The sequence below is a fragment of the Stigmatopora nigra genome, chromosome 11, assembly GCF_051989575.1.
Source record: "Stigmatopora nigra isolate UIUO_SnigA chromosome 11, RoL_Snig_1.1, whole genome shotgun sequence".
NCBI lineage: Eukaryota > Metazoa > Chordata > Actinopteri > Syngnathiformes > Syngnathidae > Stigmatopora > Stigmatopora nigra.
The window spans coordinates 7778836-7795747 of NC_135518.1; the positions used below are offsets into that span (position 1 = coordinate 7778836).

General features: G+C 37.7%; 2 protein-coding genes and 2 long non-coding RNA genes across 7 annotated transcripts; 1 reads left to right on the plus strand and 3 right to left on the minus strand.

Annotated features, from left to right (window-relative positions):
- Positions 1 to 3450: 3450 nt before the first annotated feature.
- Positions 3451 to 8801, minus strand: LOC144204160 (ras-related protein O-RAL). Of its 2 annotated transcripts, XM_077727967.1 has the most exons (6): positions 8658 to 8781; positions 7623 to 7730; positions 4902 to 5070; positions 4618 to 4826; positions 4367 to 4544; positions 3451 to 4255 (listed from the first exon to the last, which is right to left on the minus strand). In XM_077727967.1, the coding sequence occupies exons 3-6, from the start codon at positions 5016 to 5018 to the stop codon at positions 4133 to 4135; spliced, it is 627 nt and encodes a 208-aa protein (XP_077584093.1). In that variant the 5' UTR covers positions 5019 to 5070; positions 7623 to 7730; positions 8658 to 8781; the 3' UTR covers positions 3451 to 4132. The 2 variants fall into 2 exon arrangements, with proteins under 2 accessions (XP_077584093.1, XP_077584091.1); XM_077727965.1 differs by lacking the exon at positions 7623 to 7730 and having other exon boundaries at positions 8658 to 8801.
- On the plus strand, positions 7140 to 10516 carry LOC144204162 (uncharacterized). Its single transcript, XR_013327838.1, has 6 exons — positions 7140 to 7283; positions 9065 to 9216; positions 9409 to 9509; positions 10101 to 10175; positions 10293 to 10340; positions 10395 to 10516. It is a non-coding gene; the product is annotated as an uncharacterized LOC144204162 (long non-coding RNA).
- On the minus strand, positions 10430 to 12483 carry LOC144204161 (uncharacterized). The gene is made up of 4 exons (XR_013327837.1): positions 12378 to 12483; positions 11703 to 11782; positions 11531 to 11631; positions 10430 to 11404 (listed from the first exon to the last, which is right to left on the minus strand). It is a non-coding gene; the product is annotated as an uncharacterized LOC144204161 (long non-coding RNA).
- Positions 12484 to 12772: 289 nt separating this feature from the next.
- Positions 12773 to 16757, minus strand: rmp64 (ribonuclease MRP subunit p64). 3 transcript variants are annotated; one of them, XM_077728067.1, is made up of 9 exons: positions 16611 to 16757; positions 16348 to 16464; positions 16117 to 16205; positions 15164 to 15292; positions 15001 to 15075; positions 14661 to 14920; positions 13663 to 14288; positions 13375 to 13586; positions 12773 to 13300 (listed from the first exon to the last, which is right to left on the minus strand). In XM_077728067.1, exons 3-9 carry the CDS (start codon positions 16173 to 16175, stop codon positions 12973 to 12975), a joined length of 1689 nt encoding a protein of 562 aa, XP_077584193.1. In that variant the 5' UTR covers positions 16176 to 16205; positions 16348 to 16464; positions 16611 to 16757; the 3' UTR covers positions 12773 to 12972. The 3 variants fall into 3 exon arrangements, with proteins under 3 accessions (XP_077584193.1, XP_077584192.1, XP_077584191.1); XM_077728066.1 differs by having other exon boundaries at positions 13375 to 13583; positions 16310 to 16464; XM_077728065.1 differs by having other exon boundaries at positions 16310 to 16464.
- Positions 16758 to 16912: the final 155 nt, after the last annotated feature.

Genomic DNA, 16912 nt, shown 5'->3' on the forward strand with positions numbered 1-16912 from the left:
TAGGCCATGCTGAAACAAACAAAGGAAATAGGAAAAGCTCCCAATAATACACCAAGGCAATAAAAGCTTTAGAAATACTCAAATTAAAATCACACCGCAAATTGAAAGAACATCTGCCCTCCGGGAGTCCTCTGCTTCCTTTTTATAGAACAGTCACCTTCGCCTGTCAATCATTCAAAAAGTCGTGCTGCTGACACCGACAGAGAAGCACATTAACAATCAGAGTATACTCAGTCAACTTGCTGAGTGAGAAAAGCACCTATCACAATGGTTGGATAGGCATTTAGAGGTGAAAATTTAATGGCGATTAATCATTCAATCTAATTGATTTTCATGATAACATAAGGCCGCTGTTGTACGCGTAAAAAATTGTCAAAAATTGATTTATTCATTTTCTGTACTGGGCCGCCACTTTGACTCTTGTGGCTTTAGAGGGAAAAAAAATTGAGTGTATTGGGACTCAGTTAAAAAAATCTACATTTTACACTATTTAAGCCCACTTTGTCAGACCCTAATAGCTTAATATAAAGCTCCCATGTTAAAAAATAAATAAACTAAACCAAAGGACTCGAGTTTAGCTGTGGTTGGTGAAAAAAGAAAGACCCAATTTAAAGTGTGTGCCTTTAGTACTCAGAGATGAGAAGACCCCATTTGGGAATGAGCCCCAGGAAAGCCTACGCAGGACGGAACAGGGACAGCGAGCCGTCTTTGTCTTTGAGCACTATGGGACCGTTTTGACATATAGCGTAGCCCCTATTGAGCAGATCCCTATGTCACGTGGAAGATAGTCGTCGGCATCCATTAGTCAGAACTCCGAAAAGTAGGTCTTACTATGTGACAGATCAGAAGCTAAAGTAGTGAATAATGCACAGTTTCAAATTGTAGGCTTGGGAATTGCAGCAGCACTTTTAGATTATAGATTTAAAAGGTTCAGGCCCGCATTTTCCAATAAAGCCGTGTTTGCTTACAAAAAGACAGACAGAAATAAAGGTGGTTGTTAAGCTTAGGGATTCCTGTGAGAAGTATTGTGAGAGTATTCTAAATATAACGTGTGATTCAAGTGAAGACAATGTGATGTCTTCTGAAGTGATGAGAATAAAAGAAGCTGTGCTTCCATGATGGTTCTGCTAGTAGGTTGGCTGCCCGCAGACGATATGACTTTATAGTATACTTTATCCAGCCATTTAATGGACTTTCATAATGGCAATGGAGATTTTATAACTGGGAAAAATAATTAGTCTGTGTTTTAATTGTTGGTTGATAAAAGGTGGAGGAGTATCATGTATAGTAAGGGTTTTATTTGTTGGAAAAAATAATCGTACACCAATTATAGTAAGGTTTTATTTGTTCAAAATATGACACAATGTATAGTCAGGGTATTAAAAAAAATAACAATGTATAGTAAGGTATTTTAGTGTAAACAGAAAGACCATGTAAAGGTTTTTTCTCGATTTTTAAAGCAGACAATCTATAGTAAATGTATGTTTTATTTCCTCAAAACCTGACCGTGTATAGTAAGGCTTCTTTTCTTTAAAAAAAAAGACCTTGAATAGTAAGGCTTTCTCTCTTTAAAAATACCTTGTACAATAAGGTTTTTTCCTTATTAAAAAAATAACATGTATAGTAAGGCTATTTTCTTTAAAAAAAAATATTAAAAGTAGACTGTGTTCAATTATCACCAGTCAGTTTAGGTATAGTTTAAAGGGGAAATTAAAACATGGCAAGTGAAAGGGAGACCTGTACTTTTGCATTTAAAAAAAACTAGACTAAAATGAAAAAGCAATACTGCCATCTTCTGGCCAGAAAAGAGAACAGGCGATGCCTTCCTCAGAGGCAACAACAGTAGAACAGTTGCTCCAATAGAAGTTATTCCTCGTTCATTGCATTTATCTTTCTGGTCCAAGTCAATTCCACAGAGTGTGTTTCTCTTTGCGTATAATGTAGAAACGGGATGGTGTTTTATCACTTGAACATCCTCATCGCCAACATTAGCTCAGATATAATGAGGGTTACTCAGAGGACGGGGCCTCTTCTCCGCGTGATGATTAAAGACCTCGGAGTGTGCCGGTGACAGTGCATCGGTCATTAGGCTGCCTTACTTTGCCCTTTCATATATTTCCAAATAAGTGCCTTCCTGCGAGTTTAACGGACCACCTAATCTGCCTACTTAGCGATAGAGTGGAGGGAGAGTGGCTAAATATGCCTATCAGAAGGGCTGACTCTCATCTCTCAGGTGAAGATGCTGAGGCAGGCAGGCCCATCCCTGGAATGTGTCAGTTTTATTTTTAAAAAAAAGCTAACCTACAATTAAATTAACTTTAAGCACTTTGTAATCATGTAATCAGGAGAAAATAAAGTGGTACATAAATGTTTTTCTCGGTTAAAATAAGAAAGTTGACCTTTTAAACTTGTTTCCAGTTTTTAGGCAGGGCAAGGGAGGGCTCTAAATCTCGCTTGCTTTTCACTTTGGGAGGACACGCACTAAAATATTAAACTATTGGTACTTAGGTTGCCAGTTGTCCTTTGAAAAGCAGTTATTGGATTGATTTTTTTACTTAAAAAATGTTTTTTATGAATTTATTTCTTTACTATAGTTGTGTAATAGGTGTTACTGTAATGATTTCACTTTGTATAGATGATGTGCTTAGAAGAATTATACCAACCAAGATACTTAATGCATGTTAAATAGTTTTAAATTAAGCAGGACATATTTCTTTGGGGGGGGGGGGGGGGGTAATGACAATATATTGCTGATAACTAATGTTTTGCACATATATGCACCTAATTAATCCAGCACTTCTACAACAACTAAGGTGAAAATATAACAATACTGTATACACATTTAATATCCCTGTTAAGAAATGATCTCAGAATACCATAAATACCATAAGAAAGCAGAATGGGGTCAGCATAAAATTCCCATTTGACTAAAAGGCGCAATCGAGAACCTGGCACAGCACAAAAAAAATGACTTCTATGTTTGGTTATGGGAGCTAGAGTAGCAGTAATACTTCAAGTCAGTGGTATTTCCATTGTTTTGCTCAGTGCCAGGGGACACTTTCTATCCCTACCCTCAACAAATAATGTGGCTGTATTTTGTTAAGGCTGTGAAAGGTTCCAACAGGGAGACAAATTCCTCCAAGTAGGAGAAGACTGAGCTGGAATAAATACGTGGCAGTTTATCACTGTCAGATAAAGGTAGAAAGTGCCACAAACACTTTTGCTAAACAATGGAAAACAGAAACAAATCACAGCAAACAATGCAACTTTTGCATTGGTTTTGTGCTGATTTGAATTGTTTGTTATGGCAGTGGAAGCAGAGGCATAGAAATTTATTATAAACACATTTATTCAGAAATACACAAGAGAAACAACACCCCCCAAAAGTTCATGGGGTGAAATATAAAGAATGTTGGCAAAAAAGACATCAAATCAATACAGGAATGTTAGTGTTTTTTGTTTTAAATACAGCTGCAGCCGAGAAAATTAGAGCATTTTGATTGGCACTTTCAGTACATGGAATGAACCAAAAGGGTGCACTTAGGGAATGCTGGGGGGAAAAAATGGAACTCATTCAGTACATAAGACATTAAGAATGTGTTTTGTGTTGTTCACAAATATTTCTAACTAAAGAATGGAGAAATAGTACAACGTTTTTTAGATTAAAGCTAAATGAATCTTTTTGCAAGCTCTGTGTTCCTGTAGTTATAGCACAAACTATTCTGTCAATATTCATAAGCACCATGTAAAACACTTTTTTCAAATTAAATATGATTAGAATTGTTTAGCCATATTATGTTGCTGTAAATTTAATTTAACATGACAACATGACACACGTAACATTAGAGTTCATTATCAGTAAAAAATACTAAGGAAAAAAAACTTTCAATGGAAAAAGAAGACTGTTAAAGCAATGAGCAGACAAACACTGTGCTGTGACAGAGTTAAAGGCAACCAGTAGGTCTTAGTTCCACAGAAGAAAAGGACCACAGTTAGTGTTGGTGGCAGTTTCAATGGCACGAAACAAGTATTAAGTATTGGAAACACATGTTTAAAAAATAAACGTACATTTAAGTTAAAAAAAAAAAAGACTCTGGCAGTTGTATTGTGCGTCATAATGTCTGTGAACAGTTCAGAGTAGACAACATCGTTCTCTGAAGCTCTTCTTGCTCTTCTTATTCTTTCCTTTTCCATTTTTATCCTTGTTTTCAGCCATTTTCTTCCCTCGGATGTCACGCATCAGGTCAAAAAAAACCTTGGAATGGAAGCAAAGACATGAAGAAATAAACAGAGAATCTACATGTAAGTCCATGCACGTGCATATGTGTGTGTGTTCATCTGTTAATTTCCCTGTGAAAATAAGCACCTTGTCCACATTGGCTCTGGTTTTGGCAGACGTCTCGACATACTGGACGCCCCATTCTTCCGCCTTGCCACGGGCGTCGTCCAAAGACACCTGCCGTCGGTCCTCCAGGTCAGACTTATTTCCCACCAGTAGGAGTGGAATCTTGTCTTCCTCCGCCTTGACTCGCAGGATCTGTTCCCTTTAATCACACACAATCTTTCTTTATTCTATTTGAATGATACAAGATGAAAACCTGGCAGGTGGCAGGATACCTGAACTCCACCGTGGCCGCAAACGACTCCTGCTCGGTGATTGAAAAGACCAGCAGGAAGCCCTCGCCGCTTCGAAAATAGTTGTCCCTGATGGCGGCATAGTCCTCCTGGCCAGCCGTGTCCAGGATATCGATCTGGACCTCCTCGCCATCCAGGACTACTTTCTTCCTGTAGCTGTCTGCCTTGGTGGGCTCATAGTCCTCCACAAACTGCAATGCAACTTACAGGTGTTATGACAGATTTAAAGAGGACACAAAGAATAGAAAGTGGTAATGGATACCTACCTCATCATACATAAACTGTAAGGTGAGTGCCGACTTTCCCACGCCGCCACTGCCTACCATTATCACCTTGTGCAGAGCGAGAGAACTCTGGTTTTTACTTTTGCCACTAGCCATCATCAGAGTGGTCCCTCAAGGCTGCAAAAAAAGACCTCTTACCACTCTTGACAACCTGCGAATGACAAGCAGACCGTTTAGAATCAACGCCATGCTTGTAGCAGGCAACTCCCAATTCCCCACTTTCATGAAGTTCACCATTGTGAGGTCATTTCAGTTGATGAGGTTGGCCTTCAGGAATGTGTTACAAATCAATCACATTCAGCTATGCTCTTTAAAAGCATAAGAGCAGTCCCTGGTCATCGCTGTACAATTTGGGTCATAGCCTTAAAAGGTCAAAAGCTCCGAGTCAATTGCTTTCCGCTGACTTCTATATCTGCCATCTCAGTCACAAAGAGTTTCTTTACTGTTTTGTAAATGCAAATCCAAGATACTACTTATGTATGAAACATGCTTCATGAAACTTGAGATGGATTACTTCAACCAAGATTGTTCAAAAAGTTCAGTTCATTCCTGAATTAACTTGAATTAAAGCTTGCCCGCTTTAAAATGATTATGCAAAAAAACATTGAACACAATATGGGGACTGCTCAAATATGCATTTAAAGAAACACTTTTACGTACCTCATATTCAAAGCACTAATGTATAATTGTGTTGAACTGTGGCATTTTTATTACACGCCATAGGTTTTACTGTATGTATTTTCTTCCTCAAAATTGCTGACCCAATCAAAACAATGGCACGCAAGCCTCCTAATTTCAAATAGACATTACACTCCAACCTCATAGTGCTTCACTTTAACAGATAATCAGCAATAACAGACCCTAGTCCATTTAATTGAGGATTAACTGTGTTTTAACTGTCGGTGAAAATGCTTCTCCAGGCCTCTTGACGAATCTACACAGAATTTTCAAACCCCACCAATATATCTGACTAAAAATTCCAATGGCATGAGCTATTATCAGTCGCCAACATACATCATTGTCCAGGAATCCCACAGGCACACAGGACTAGCATTATGAGGTAAAGACAAATCTAAGTTTGCCAAGTAAGATGGTTAGGATGTGCTATCTTTCCTGAATAACCCATGTGTCCTTCCTCCCTTTGTTAACAAAGCAAGTCAGTGAAAAGCTTGATGGACAGGATGCCAACATGTGTCTTCTACTCAGCATAATTTAAACATAGGACTAAAGTAATACCTATACACACACACTACTGTAAATAAACATATCTTAAGTAAACAACACATACTATTGTGTGTAAAAATTGTTGAATTGACTTTTCTAAATGTATCGTTTTAAACCTTTCTCTAAATCTGAGCCAGGGGGAAATGAGTAGCTTTCTTAAATATGGGTATATTGTATTAAAAATGATCTGATCTGCTGCAGGGAATACAGGGTTAGAGAAAAGGAGGGGTTCTCAAAACCACTTGGGTTTTGCTGAGCTCCTGAAGTATAGATTAAATAGTGCTGCTTGGACAAATTTTCATCAAAATTGCCTTTATAAAGAGGGTTGGAAAAAAAACAGGACAGCATCCCCTCCTGCCTGATGCCAGATGTAGGGGCCCCCCCATTGATAATGATGAAAGAGGATTGAAACCCCAACAAGCTACGATGCCATCAAAGCTGGACACATAAAACAGGCAATTTTTCCCAAAAGTAGTGCATCATGTAAGGCTTCCGCTCGATTAAGCACCAGTCAAAGCTGCGGTCATTATAGATACGAGTCCATCACAGTTGGACCCCTGCTGTCAGGCCTACAAAGGCTGTATATAAATACATAATTATAAGTGTTAAAATTGCATGGGCTCCAATAAATGGCTGAAAGGGGAGAATAGGCAAACAGATATATATATGTATACTGCTACATAGATTTTTAATCCATTTTGACTGACAGTGTGTCTATTAGCTTTACAATGCACAGTGTGATGAATTTATGCCATTTATCCCATGATATTAATATTGCCTGGTTACAGGGTATTCCAAAATGTTTGACCCAATTTCATAGGCTAATAATTTTGAACAATTTTCTTTGGAATAATTTCAGATTTTCACAGTTTGTGTAGAAATGTTTCAAGTTTTTATGTGTAACATGTGGTATTTTTATCTTTTCAGATCAAGAAATGGCGTTCACTTCAAAAGAAAATGCATTTTGAGTGTTAGAGAATGCTCGGACTTCTTCACAAATTTTGCAAAGAAGGCACCAACTACAAAACAATTTAGGACTCGCCTCGCCGTTCCATGGATTGCGAGCGTCCCCGGACAGGGTTGCGTGAGCCATAGATATCCGCACGTCCGCATTTGGCTGTCCCTCTGCTTTATAGAGAGGTAAGTATAAAATGCATAATGTATAGTAATGCTTCTTCAAATTGTAATCTTTTGTGGAGGCTTATATTATTTGGTCACCTTTATTTAAGCTGAAAAGTGACAACTTGGAGGATGTGGGAATCGATCGCATGGTAAGCGGGCACTCGGCTTGTGAGCTAAAAAAAAAAAAGGAACAGCCTGTATATTAAGCTGTGTTGCAAGAGAAGGCCACAATGCATACTAATGACACTAATGATGCCAAGGGATGCAAACAGAAGTATCTTTGACCAAAAGAAGCAGCAGGAACTGAATGCACTGATAAACTGATCTACTCTGACAACGTGAAAAGAAAACCAATACCATAAGCATATTAGTTCAACAGGATGAATATATTAATCCATTTTCTGTACTGCTTATCCTCAAGGGTCACAGGGGGTGCTGGAGCCTATTCCAGCCAACTATGGGCACCTTGAATTGGGAAAAAGGAATATTAATCAATTGATATGGTATTTGTGAGATAAAACATCAGCATTTTTTGGACATGACATCACTCATGGTTAGAAATATTTTCATAAGATCCACCTCTATTGTCATAACCTAAAATACAAAAAAAAACACTGCCATATATTTGAAGCAACTCAATAACCAAAAAAAAAACAAAAGATCATTTATTAAGGTTCAACCAAGTATTGGGACATTTTACAGATCAGGGTGTAAATCTTACCTTATTTTGCCATGATGGTCTGCTTTTGTTTTGACCACAAAGAAGGACTCAGTTTGTTTACGTTCCAAACTTTACAAACTACTTAAAGGCTACTGTATTAAGCACTTTTGGGCCACGATTGTTAGAAAAATCAATAAAATCGGTGAAATCATACATTTAAAAAAATGTAATTTGTGTCATTTCGATCTATAGTGACCAATTAATAATAAAACACCAAAGATACAATATACATAGCGACCATTAAGGTATATAAAACATATTCATCGGTTGTTTTACAGCACGATCTCTATAAAGAGAAGTTGGGCGTGTCGCCTACTCAGCAGGAAAACTTTGGAACACAAAGCATACAGAGCGATGGAGGGAAAATAAGCAAATTAAAACTAAAAGAGTGATGGACACTTGTGATGAACAACCCTGGCTAAATTAGCTTAACGTTAACGCTCATGCAAAATTCCCTGACTTGTTTCAAAATATACTGAACGATGAACCATAAAGGGGCGTTGACACAAATTGCATGTCGTTATTAGACTTTAGATCGTTACAATAAAAGTGAGTAAACTTAACGATGAGTAATGCCATTAGGAAAGTGGAAACACTTATTCCGAGGTGCCCTGTCAGAAATCAAAACATCGCCCCAGTTCATTATTATAAGTCGAATTGTGTCAACCTACCAGTGCACTAAGTTGTATAGTATCTTCCTTTTGTCGGTGCTATCTGGAAGGTTGGGTTACAGGACCGTATCAGTGCATTGGTTCCCCCGAAAAAGAGTGGGCAACAAAAGCCCCACCTTCCGGATGGGAAACACTAACGGCCAGATCACTAACTATACGTAAGGCTAGACTTCTTAACGTGGAGTCCGCGACGTAATTAGTGACGGCCATCTTGTTTCAGACAAAATATCCGGCATGCTAAAGCTACTGCAGCGAGCTGCACAAGAAAATATACGCATTCCAAAATAATATTTCAAATGCATGTGGTTATTATTAATGCATTTTGTATGTGTCGCAGCTGTAGCTGCAGTAAAGATTTTACGGGTTATTATGAAAACAATGTCTTTTTGTGTTTCTATTTTTAATAGGCAGGACCAAGGTCAGAGTTCAGAGGACCGCCCTCTTCAAAATGGCGAATGAGCCAGCAGTCAGTATGCTAGTGTACTGCAGAGCAGCTCAGAAGTGACGATTTGCAGAAGAAAGACCTGATAAAGTTCTACAGGACAGTGCGGTACATTCGGTAAGTTGTCGTTTGGGGATTTGTTAGCCGCAGTTCTCATTTAATGAGTGACTTTGGACGGGATCGTGCTTCGTTGGTGTTATGTGGCACCACGTGGATGGAGACATCAAAATGTTTGCAAACAATTTGGCTGCATCGCGTTACATATCGGTCTTTATGTTTAACAAGAAATCATTCCAATGTGTGTTTCAGTTCTTCGACGGGCACAGACTGCTGGGAAACATCGAGAATGTGGCCAAAACGACCGGAAAGGAGCAGCTTGTTGACGCCATCACGAGCGGTTTGTCAGCAAAGTGAGTCTTTTTCTCTTAACTTTTGAGTTTTCTCGATCGGCATAATAATTAAAAATATGCGTTCAGTATTCACGGCTTTGCCCAATTAGCTTGTTTTTCTTTTTGATACATTCAAATTTTGAATGGAAACACTAACATGCTTGGTGTTGATTTTTTAATAGCAAGAACTTGTGCAGATATTTCACATCCACTTAAATGCAATCAGTGTAGTTGTAAGGAATATACTTATAAAATGTATACCTTACCCCTGGGCTTATTTTCCCTTATCTTTCTTAAAGGAAGACTTCAGGGCATAGATCTTTTCATTTTTAGTTTAGAATGTGCTTTTGAAAAAAAAACAAGTAAGACTTTCAACACTAGCGCAGGGCTTATTTTGACTCCAGTTTAAACATATGGTAAGATAACCATTTTTCTTCAGTGTAAGATAAAAACAAGCAATGATTACTTTGGGATATTTATTTATTTTTATATGAATGCATTTGAAATGATTGGCTGAAAGACCCGTTCATGATTAAATTAAATGGAAAACGTGGTTTATTTGTGCATTAAAACGGTTAAACAAGCAATTACATAATCTCTGGTGTTTTGCAGATGTTTAAAGCCATGGAGATGGAGGCTAAAGCTGTCAAGATCTACAAGCAGACCAAAGAAGTTAAGGTGGAAGAGGTAGGACCTGTGCTTTAGATTAGTTATTTAATGTCATGGAATTGAAGATTCCTGTGCAAAATGCAAACCAAGTCATTTTTCCCCCATCCCATTAATATTGCTTGCCTTCTTTTGCAGTGGGATGAAAGCTTGCTGACAATCAAGTGGTGTTGAGAAATATTTCTGGTAAGTATATTTTGTTAGTATCACACTTATTTTCTAACTTTTTTTTTCTTCCAGGTTCTACACAAGGAGAAAGTGACTCTTTGCTGATGGAAGATTGAAACACTTTATTGATTTGAAGACTTGTGAAATACTTTTTCCACAAATAAAGTTCTTGAATTGAACATATGTATTACTTCTTTTATATAGCAAAGGAATGAGTAAAATGACAAGTTAAATATTTATTTTAAACTTTGCACACTTAGTCAAAATTTTGAAAAATAGCCAGCTTTTTCCTCCAACTGCAGACAAAACACTTAGAAAAAAAATTCATTATATTTTTGGACATAGGCAAAAAAAACCAAAAAATTCATGGAATAAATTTATTTTTGGACATAGGCAAAAAACAGGACACTTGTAATAAGAAATAAAGGAAAATTACAATAAAAAAAAAGGGTGTTTTTTTTTTTGAATAAGTATAAAAAAAGAAAAAAAAAACTCAGAATTGTCAGGGTGTTTTCTTCTGTGTTTTTTTTTCTTTTTAACTACATAAACAAATACTTATAAAAACCACTGTTCCAAAATCTACTTTAGCCAACATTTGTTGGCTAAAGTAGATTTTGGAACAGTAGTTTAAGAAAAGTCTTCTTTAGCCAATATTTAATGTTAAATATTGGCTCAAGTAGATTTTGAAGCAGTAGTTTTAGTACTCTAAAATTCACTTTAGCCAACATTAAATATTGACTGAAGTGAATTTTGGAGCACTTAAACTACAGCTTCAAAATCTACTTTGGCCAATATTTAACATTAAATATTGACTAAAGTAGATCTTGGAGCAGTAGTATTTTTTAAAGTTTGCATTAGAAATTTCATTTGTTGACAAAAACTACTGCTCCAATATCTAATTTAGATATTGGAGTAATAATTTTATGTTAACATTAAATGAAATTTCTAATGCAAACTTCAAAAATAAGATCCTTCTTCCATTGGGGGTCTTGCTTCTCACTTTCCCAGCACGAGTCAGAGAGCTGTGTTGGGGGTCTTGCGTCTCACTTTCCCAGCACGAGTCAGAGAGCTGTGGACTTTACCTATAAGAGAAGGGGAAGTTCAGTGAAATCTCACCATGACAATATAAGTCATAAAATAGATCAGATATCACATTGAGTTACACAAGATTATGTTGTATATAATTTGACAATAAACAAATACATTACCCTGCTAGAATTCAGAGACGCCACATGATGCAAGAGAAGCATCACCATCAAGCGGGCAACCTGTGAGGAAGATCACCTGACCCTCCAGTCTGGACGTGTACCTGTTGCATACAAAAAGATTATCATAAATAAAGCCTGAATATTCAACAAATAGGCTAAGGTGGACTTTTACCTTGACCTGGCCCAGTCTTCTTTCCTCTAACTTCAAGATTGAAAGTGTCCTCACAGCACAGGAAGAGCTGCGTGTAGATGCTAAACAAGGAAACATTGATTTGACAAAGCTATTAGTGTGTTGCCAAACAATTATTATAGGAAAGAGAAATCTTACAAGAAATTGATTAAACAATCCAGACAAAGCGATTAAATATATAGACTGACGTTAACAGCTGGGAGAAAGTTAGCTTAATATTTTTCTATGAATGTAGAACAATGACAAATTGGAAACGGGTATTTAAAACTCGCAGGGGAAAAAAACTATCATTACATACAAGACACGAGGAACTAAGTCGTGCCTGTGGATGTAATTTTCGAGTCAGCCTTTACCTAGCAAAATTCCATTGATGTCTCGGCTAGGTTTGATTAAACTAAAAGTCTTTCTACACGACTCAATAAGGGAGAGAAAACGGACAGACTATTGTCGAAGTCAAATGGGACGCATCGGCGTGACGCTAATGCTAAGCTAACTAGTCACATACGGCCGGTGGCGAAAAGGAGCCCAGATTTAAATTGTCGACGGTGTGTTCGACCTGGCAATAAACTAGCAGATTTGTCGGCGTTTTGGCTCAATAGATCCCTAATAAAATCTCCCCGGTAGCGTGACAAGCTTGTAAATTCCTCTACGCCATACCCCGTGCTCGCCGTCCGCCATCATTGTGAACACTGTCCCAAAGGACGAGCGACTGCGCCTGTGCTTAATTTACGCACCTGCGTCAACAATGGGCGTGACCACGGCCATATTGAATGTGGAAAAGATGGTGGCTTGCTTACCGTGCTCCACCAGGTGGTGTGTCCTCCGAATTCAATGCGTCTATGTTTTGAATATGACGTGTCTGCATGACGTAACACGACTTTTGCGGTCCTTATGCAATAAAACAGTGTTAATACACTCCAATATTATTACTCAGTATTTTACATCAACTCACCTTTATTCCAGGCCATCTGACTCCATTAAAAAAATGTAACATTTGAAATGCAAAGAATGCCTCATTGTATTGTATACAATAACTCAGTGGTGGACCGTGACTCATTGGTGAACATTTTATAATTTCAAAAACCTTGTCATTACATTATCACAGGAGAAAAAAAAAGTGCATTATTATACATGAGATGGTTGAATGTCAGCGGTTTGCATAAAAGTTCAGTCCGGGGTGCAGCCGTGCTTGCTTACTGGGCAAAGTTAAATCTAAAATCTTAAATACTAGGTTTTATTTTTTTTTAAACTGTCACTCGCCTACAGATGCAAAAATCTTATCAATGTCATCATAGCTTTCATTAGCAACCGACGAGGGTGTCGACATCACTCTTATTTTTCCTATCCAATCATCATTTAGAGTTGCACTTGACAAGCGCTTCTTTGGCTCAACTCTTTTTTTCACATTATTCTTCACTTTGGATGGTATAAAATGCATCTTGAATGACGAAAGATTCTTTCTCCGGCAATCGCTTTTCCGGCAAGCGAAAAAAGAGTAGCGGCTCTTCAGGAGCGGGGTTTGACTGCCACACTGAGCCTGGCAAGCATCTTGCTTGAATTTCCGCAACTTGTTCTGCACACTGCAAATTAAAATGAACCATACATGAATTGATATGTTGTCAAACCAAACTGTACTGCAAATTGTTATTCTTACTTGTAACCTAAAGCCTCAGCTCCTGTCAACCTTTGGCACTTCAATTTCAGAAAGGTTAAATGTTGTTTGGTCTGATTCCTTTTCTTGGATGTGCACCACTTGATCATTTCTTCAAGAGTGAAGGCCATATCTTTGAAGGTAGCGGCTTGCCTGATGTGTCTGTGAAACGAGCGTTGTCTCTTGCCGTTGTCTTCTTTCTTGGGCAGAATCTTCTGAAGCATCAAATTAAATAATTAGTATGCAATAGCAAGTGCAATTTGAGGATGTTGTTTTATGTAATTTTTTTACCTTTGCTACAGTCTTGGTAACTGTGACAGGTTTTACCTTGGTAACTTTGTCAGGTTTTACCTTGGTGACTTTGACAGGTTTTACCTTGGTAACTGTGACAGATTTTACCTTGGTATCTGTGACAGATTTTACCTTGGTAACTTTGTCAGGTTTTACCTTGGTAACTTTGTCAGGTTTTACCTTGGTAACTTTGTCAGGTTTTACCTTGGTAACTTTGACAGGTTTTACCTTGGTAACTTTGACAGGTTTTACCTTGGTAACTTTGACAGGTTTTACCTTGGTAACTTTGACAGGTTTTACCTTGGTAACTGTGCCAGATTTTACCTTGGTAACTGTGTCAGATTTTACCTTGGTAACTGTGTCAGATTTTACCTTGGTAACTTTGACAGGTTTTTCCTTGGTAACTTTGACAGGTTTTTCCTTGGTAACTGTGCCAGATTTTACCTTGGTAACTGTGCCAGATTTTACCTTGGTGACTTTGACAGGTTTTACCTTGGTAACTTTGACAGGTTTTACCTTGGTAACCGTGACAGATTTAACCTTGGTAACTGTGACAGGTTTTACCTTGGTAACTGTGACAGGTTTTACCTTGGCAACTGTGACAGGTTTGTTGGCCAAAACTGGCTCTGTAAAAGACAGAATTATTTATTTACCTCTGCAAATGATTCTTTGTTCCAAAAAAAACATCTTAACAAATGAAATTGGGAAGTTTGATAGTGGAAAAGATGCCAAATTTCACACTTCATCTTTCCCACAGTAACCTGTGATTCCGAATATCGCAGTTAATGTAGACCAAACATGGCCGCAATAATTGAAAAATCACCAAGTAGGGTCCTAGTAGTAAAAGTGACTTCTGCCTATAAGATTCAGCATGGATTTTCACATTTTTATGGACTTAAAAAACAATAGCGGAAAAAAATTGCAAAGTTGTGAATATGCAATAAGTGAAAACACGATCATCGAGGGATTACTCTAAAGAACATAAAAGCCACACCCACTTCTCCGCACGGCAACGCCAAAATCTTCTATAATCTTTTTCGTGTTTGTCGCTTCAACACGCCGTCCTACGCCGTCCCCGAGAGATTTTGTTCCGGAGGTGATGGAATCTACCTCGCAAAGATCGAGGAAGTCGGCCATCTTGGCAGGCAGTTTGAAATGCAGGAAGGGCATAGGTCGGGCAAGGGCGACTTCCGCCCTGAGTTCATACAGGCGCTGGTAGAGAGATAACAAGCACGACAGAATCCCTCGGAAAAATACCCTAAAGTCCAAGAAAGAACCAAAAGAATGAAGCTGATAACAATTATGGATGCTTATCAACAAAAAGTGCAGCTGCCTCACCAAATGCGACTTAGCATGCTGCTTAACGTCAAATTCAGGACCTCAAAGTCGTGTCTCATCTGTTGCTTGGTTAAGCTACAGGATAATGCTTAAGGGAAGGTGTTGGCTCAGAATATGAAAAATACATCAGTTTTTACTCATAAGCCCCATACGGGAAGGATACAGGAAAGCTCTTCTGCAGTGTTTTAACATACAGCTTAGCAGTTGTGCAGCTCCCAGCACTTTGAGACATTGCCACTCTAGTATGGGTTGGCTCGGAAGTTCACATGAGGCCTCGTCTAAGCTCAGCTTTCTGAAAAGAGAGGAGTACAGTGCAAGAGCAAATTAAACACGGGGGTAGAGTGTTTTTAGATTAGGTTTTTAGGGGAAATAGGGATAGCACTATTACAGTACTGTATTGCATAAAGACTGACACTAATGAAATGGTTAAATGCTATGTAAACAGTCACTTCTACTCATGAAATTTAAATATATATATATATATATATATATATATATATATATATATATATATATATATATATATATATATATATATATATATATATATATATATATATATATATATATATATATATATATATATATATATATATATATATATATATATATATATATATATATATATATATATATATATATATATATATATATAGTTCTCATAATGATAAAACCTTAATGTTACATTATGTCAGCAAAGTAAAAGTACTTTTATGTGGCAAATATATTCAGAAACATTTTGCAATGATCATAGTCATGATATTTTATCCAGGCGGCACGGTGGAATGAGTGCTTAGTGCGTCAGCCTCACAGCTCTGGGGTCCTGGGTTCAAATCCAAATCGTGTCCACCTTTGTGGAGTTTGCAAATTTGCCCAGGGCATGTGTGGATTTCCTCTGGGTACTTGGATTTCCTCCCACATTCATAAGACATGCATACTAGACTGATCGGACACTAAGTTGCCTCTAGACATGATCGAAGTATGAATGGTTGTTTGTCTCCTTGTGCCCTGTGATTGGTCCAAATTCACCTGGGATAAATTCCAGGGACCCCAATGAGGATAAAGCGGTTCAGAAAATAAGAGAGAATGTTTTATCATCAGAATGATAGTGTGTACCTTCGAATTATTTTGGGACACAATGCAGACAAATCCAGTAGTGCAATGTCCAGCTTCATTTCTCTTAGTCTGTTGATACATCGTTCAACCTGGATGTGACAGCAAAACGAACATTAGAAGATAAAAAAAAAGGTGACTGATGCACGTTTAGGTTTACTTTGTGGTACACAAGTATTGTATGGCATGTTCTTACTTGCTTTAAAACACGATAGGTTTTGTGCGCCCTCTTACTGTTACTGAGATTGTACATCAAAGCGTAGAGAAGTCGAATTTCCGTCTGAAGTAGTTTACTCTGAATAATTGTCAGGGTTTCACTAGTGTCCATCAGCAATCGGGTTATAATCCTGTCTGTAAACAATAAACACATTTTCTACGATACACACAGGAGCTCACCCACGTGCGGTTTTTACAGCGTGCTGATTCGCACGGAGCATCGAGTGAATTTAGATTGAAAAAAAAGTAATACTAAATTGAAAACAAACGACACTTCGTACCTGTTTTGGGAGTAAATTTCACAAAGACAGTGGAAGTGGCACTTGGAAGGGGAACATTTATCTTGTTCCATGGTTCTGCTTCCATGATGTGAAATGCTGCGAAAGGAAACACTTCCGTGTTCAAGTCCATCAGCCAATAGCAAACGACGTAAATTTGACGTCACACAAACTTCTCAAAGTGCGTGTCCACTGCGCACTTTTACATGTATATATTATTCTAGATATTTACTTTTGAATACGCAATTAATTCCATTTTTAGTTTGGAGTTTAATTAATAATGTTCATGGCCTAATGGCATTATG

What these genes read in the sequence shown, in the direction of transcription:
- LOC144204160 (XM_077727965.1), bottom strand. Translation starts at nt 5,018, where the DNA reads ATGATGGCTAGTGGCAAAAGTAAAAACCAGAGTTCTCTCGCTCTGCAC. An exon ending in TACAGTTTATGTATGATGAG is followed by an intron (nt 4,827 to 4,901) that starts GTAGGTATCCAT and finishes GTTGCATTGCAG; the next exon opens with TTTGTGGAGGACTATGAGCC. An exon ending in CCAGAGCCAATGTGGACAAG is followed by an intron (nt 4,256 to 4,366) that starts GTGCTTATTTTC and finishes TTCCATTCCAAG; the next exon opens with GTTTTTTTTGACCTGATGCG.
- rmp64 (XM_077728065.1), bottom strand. Translation starts at nt 16,740, where the DNA reads ATGGACTTGAACACGGAAGTGTTTCCTTTCGCAGCATTTCACATCATG. An exon ending in TGTCCCAAAATAATTCGAAG is followed by an intron (nt 15,293 to 16,116) that starts GTACACACTATC and finishes CTCTCTTTTCAG; the next exon opens with AAAGCTGAGCTTAGACGAGG. An exon ending in AGCATGCTAAGTCGCATTTG is followed by an intron (nt 14,921 to 15,000) that starts GTGAGGCAGCTG and finishes CTTGGACTTTAG; the next exon opens with GGTATTTTTCCGAGGGATTC.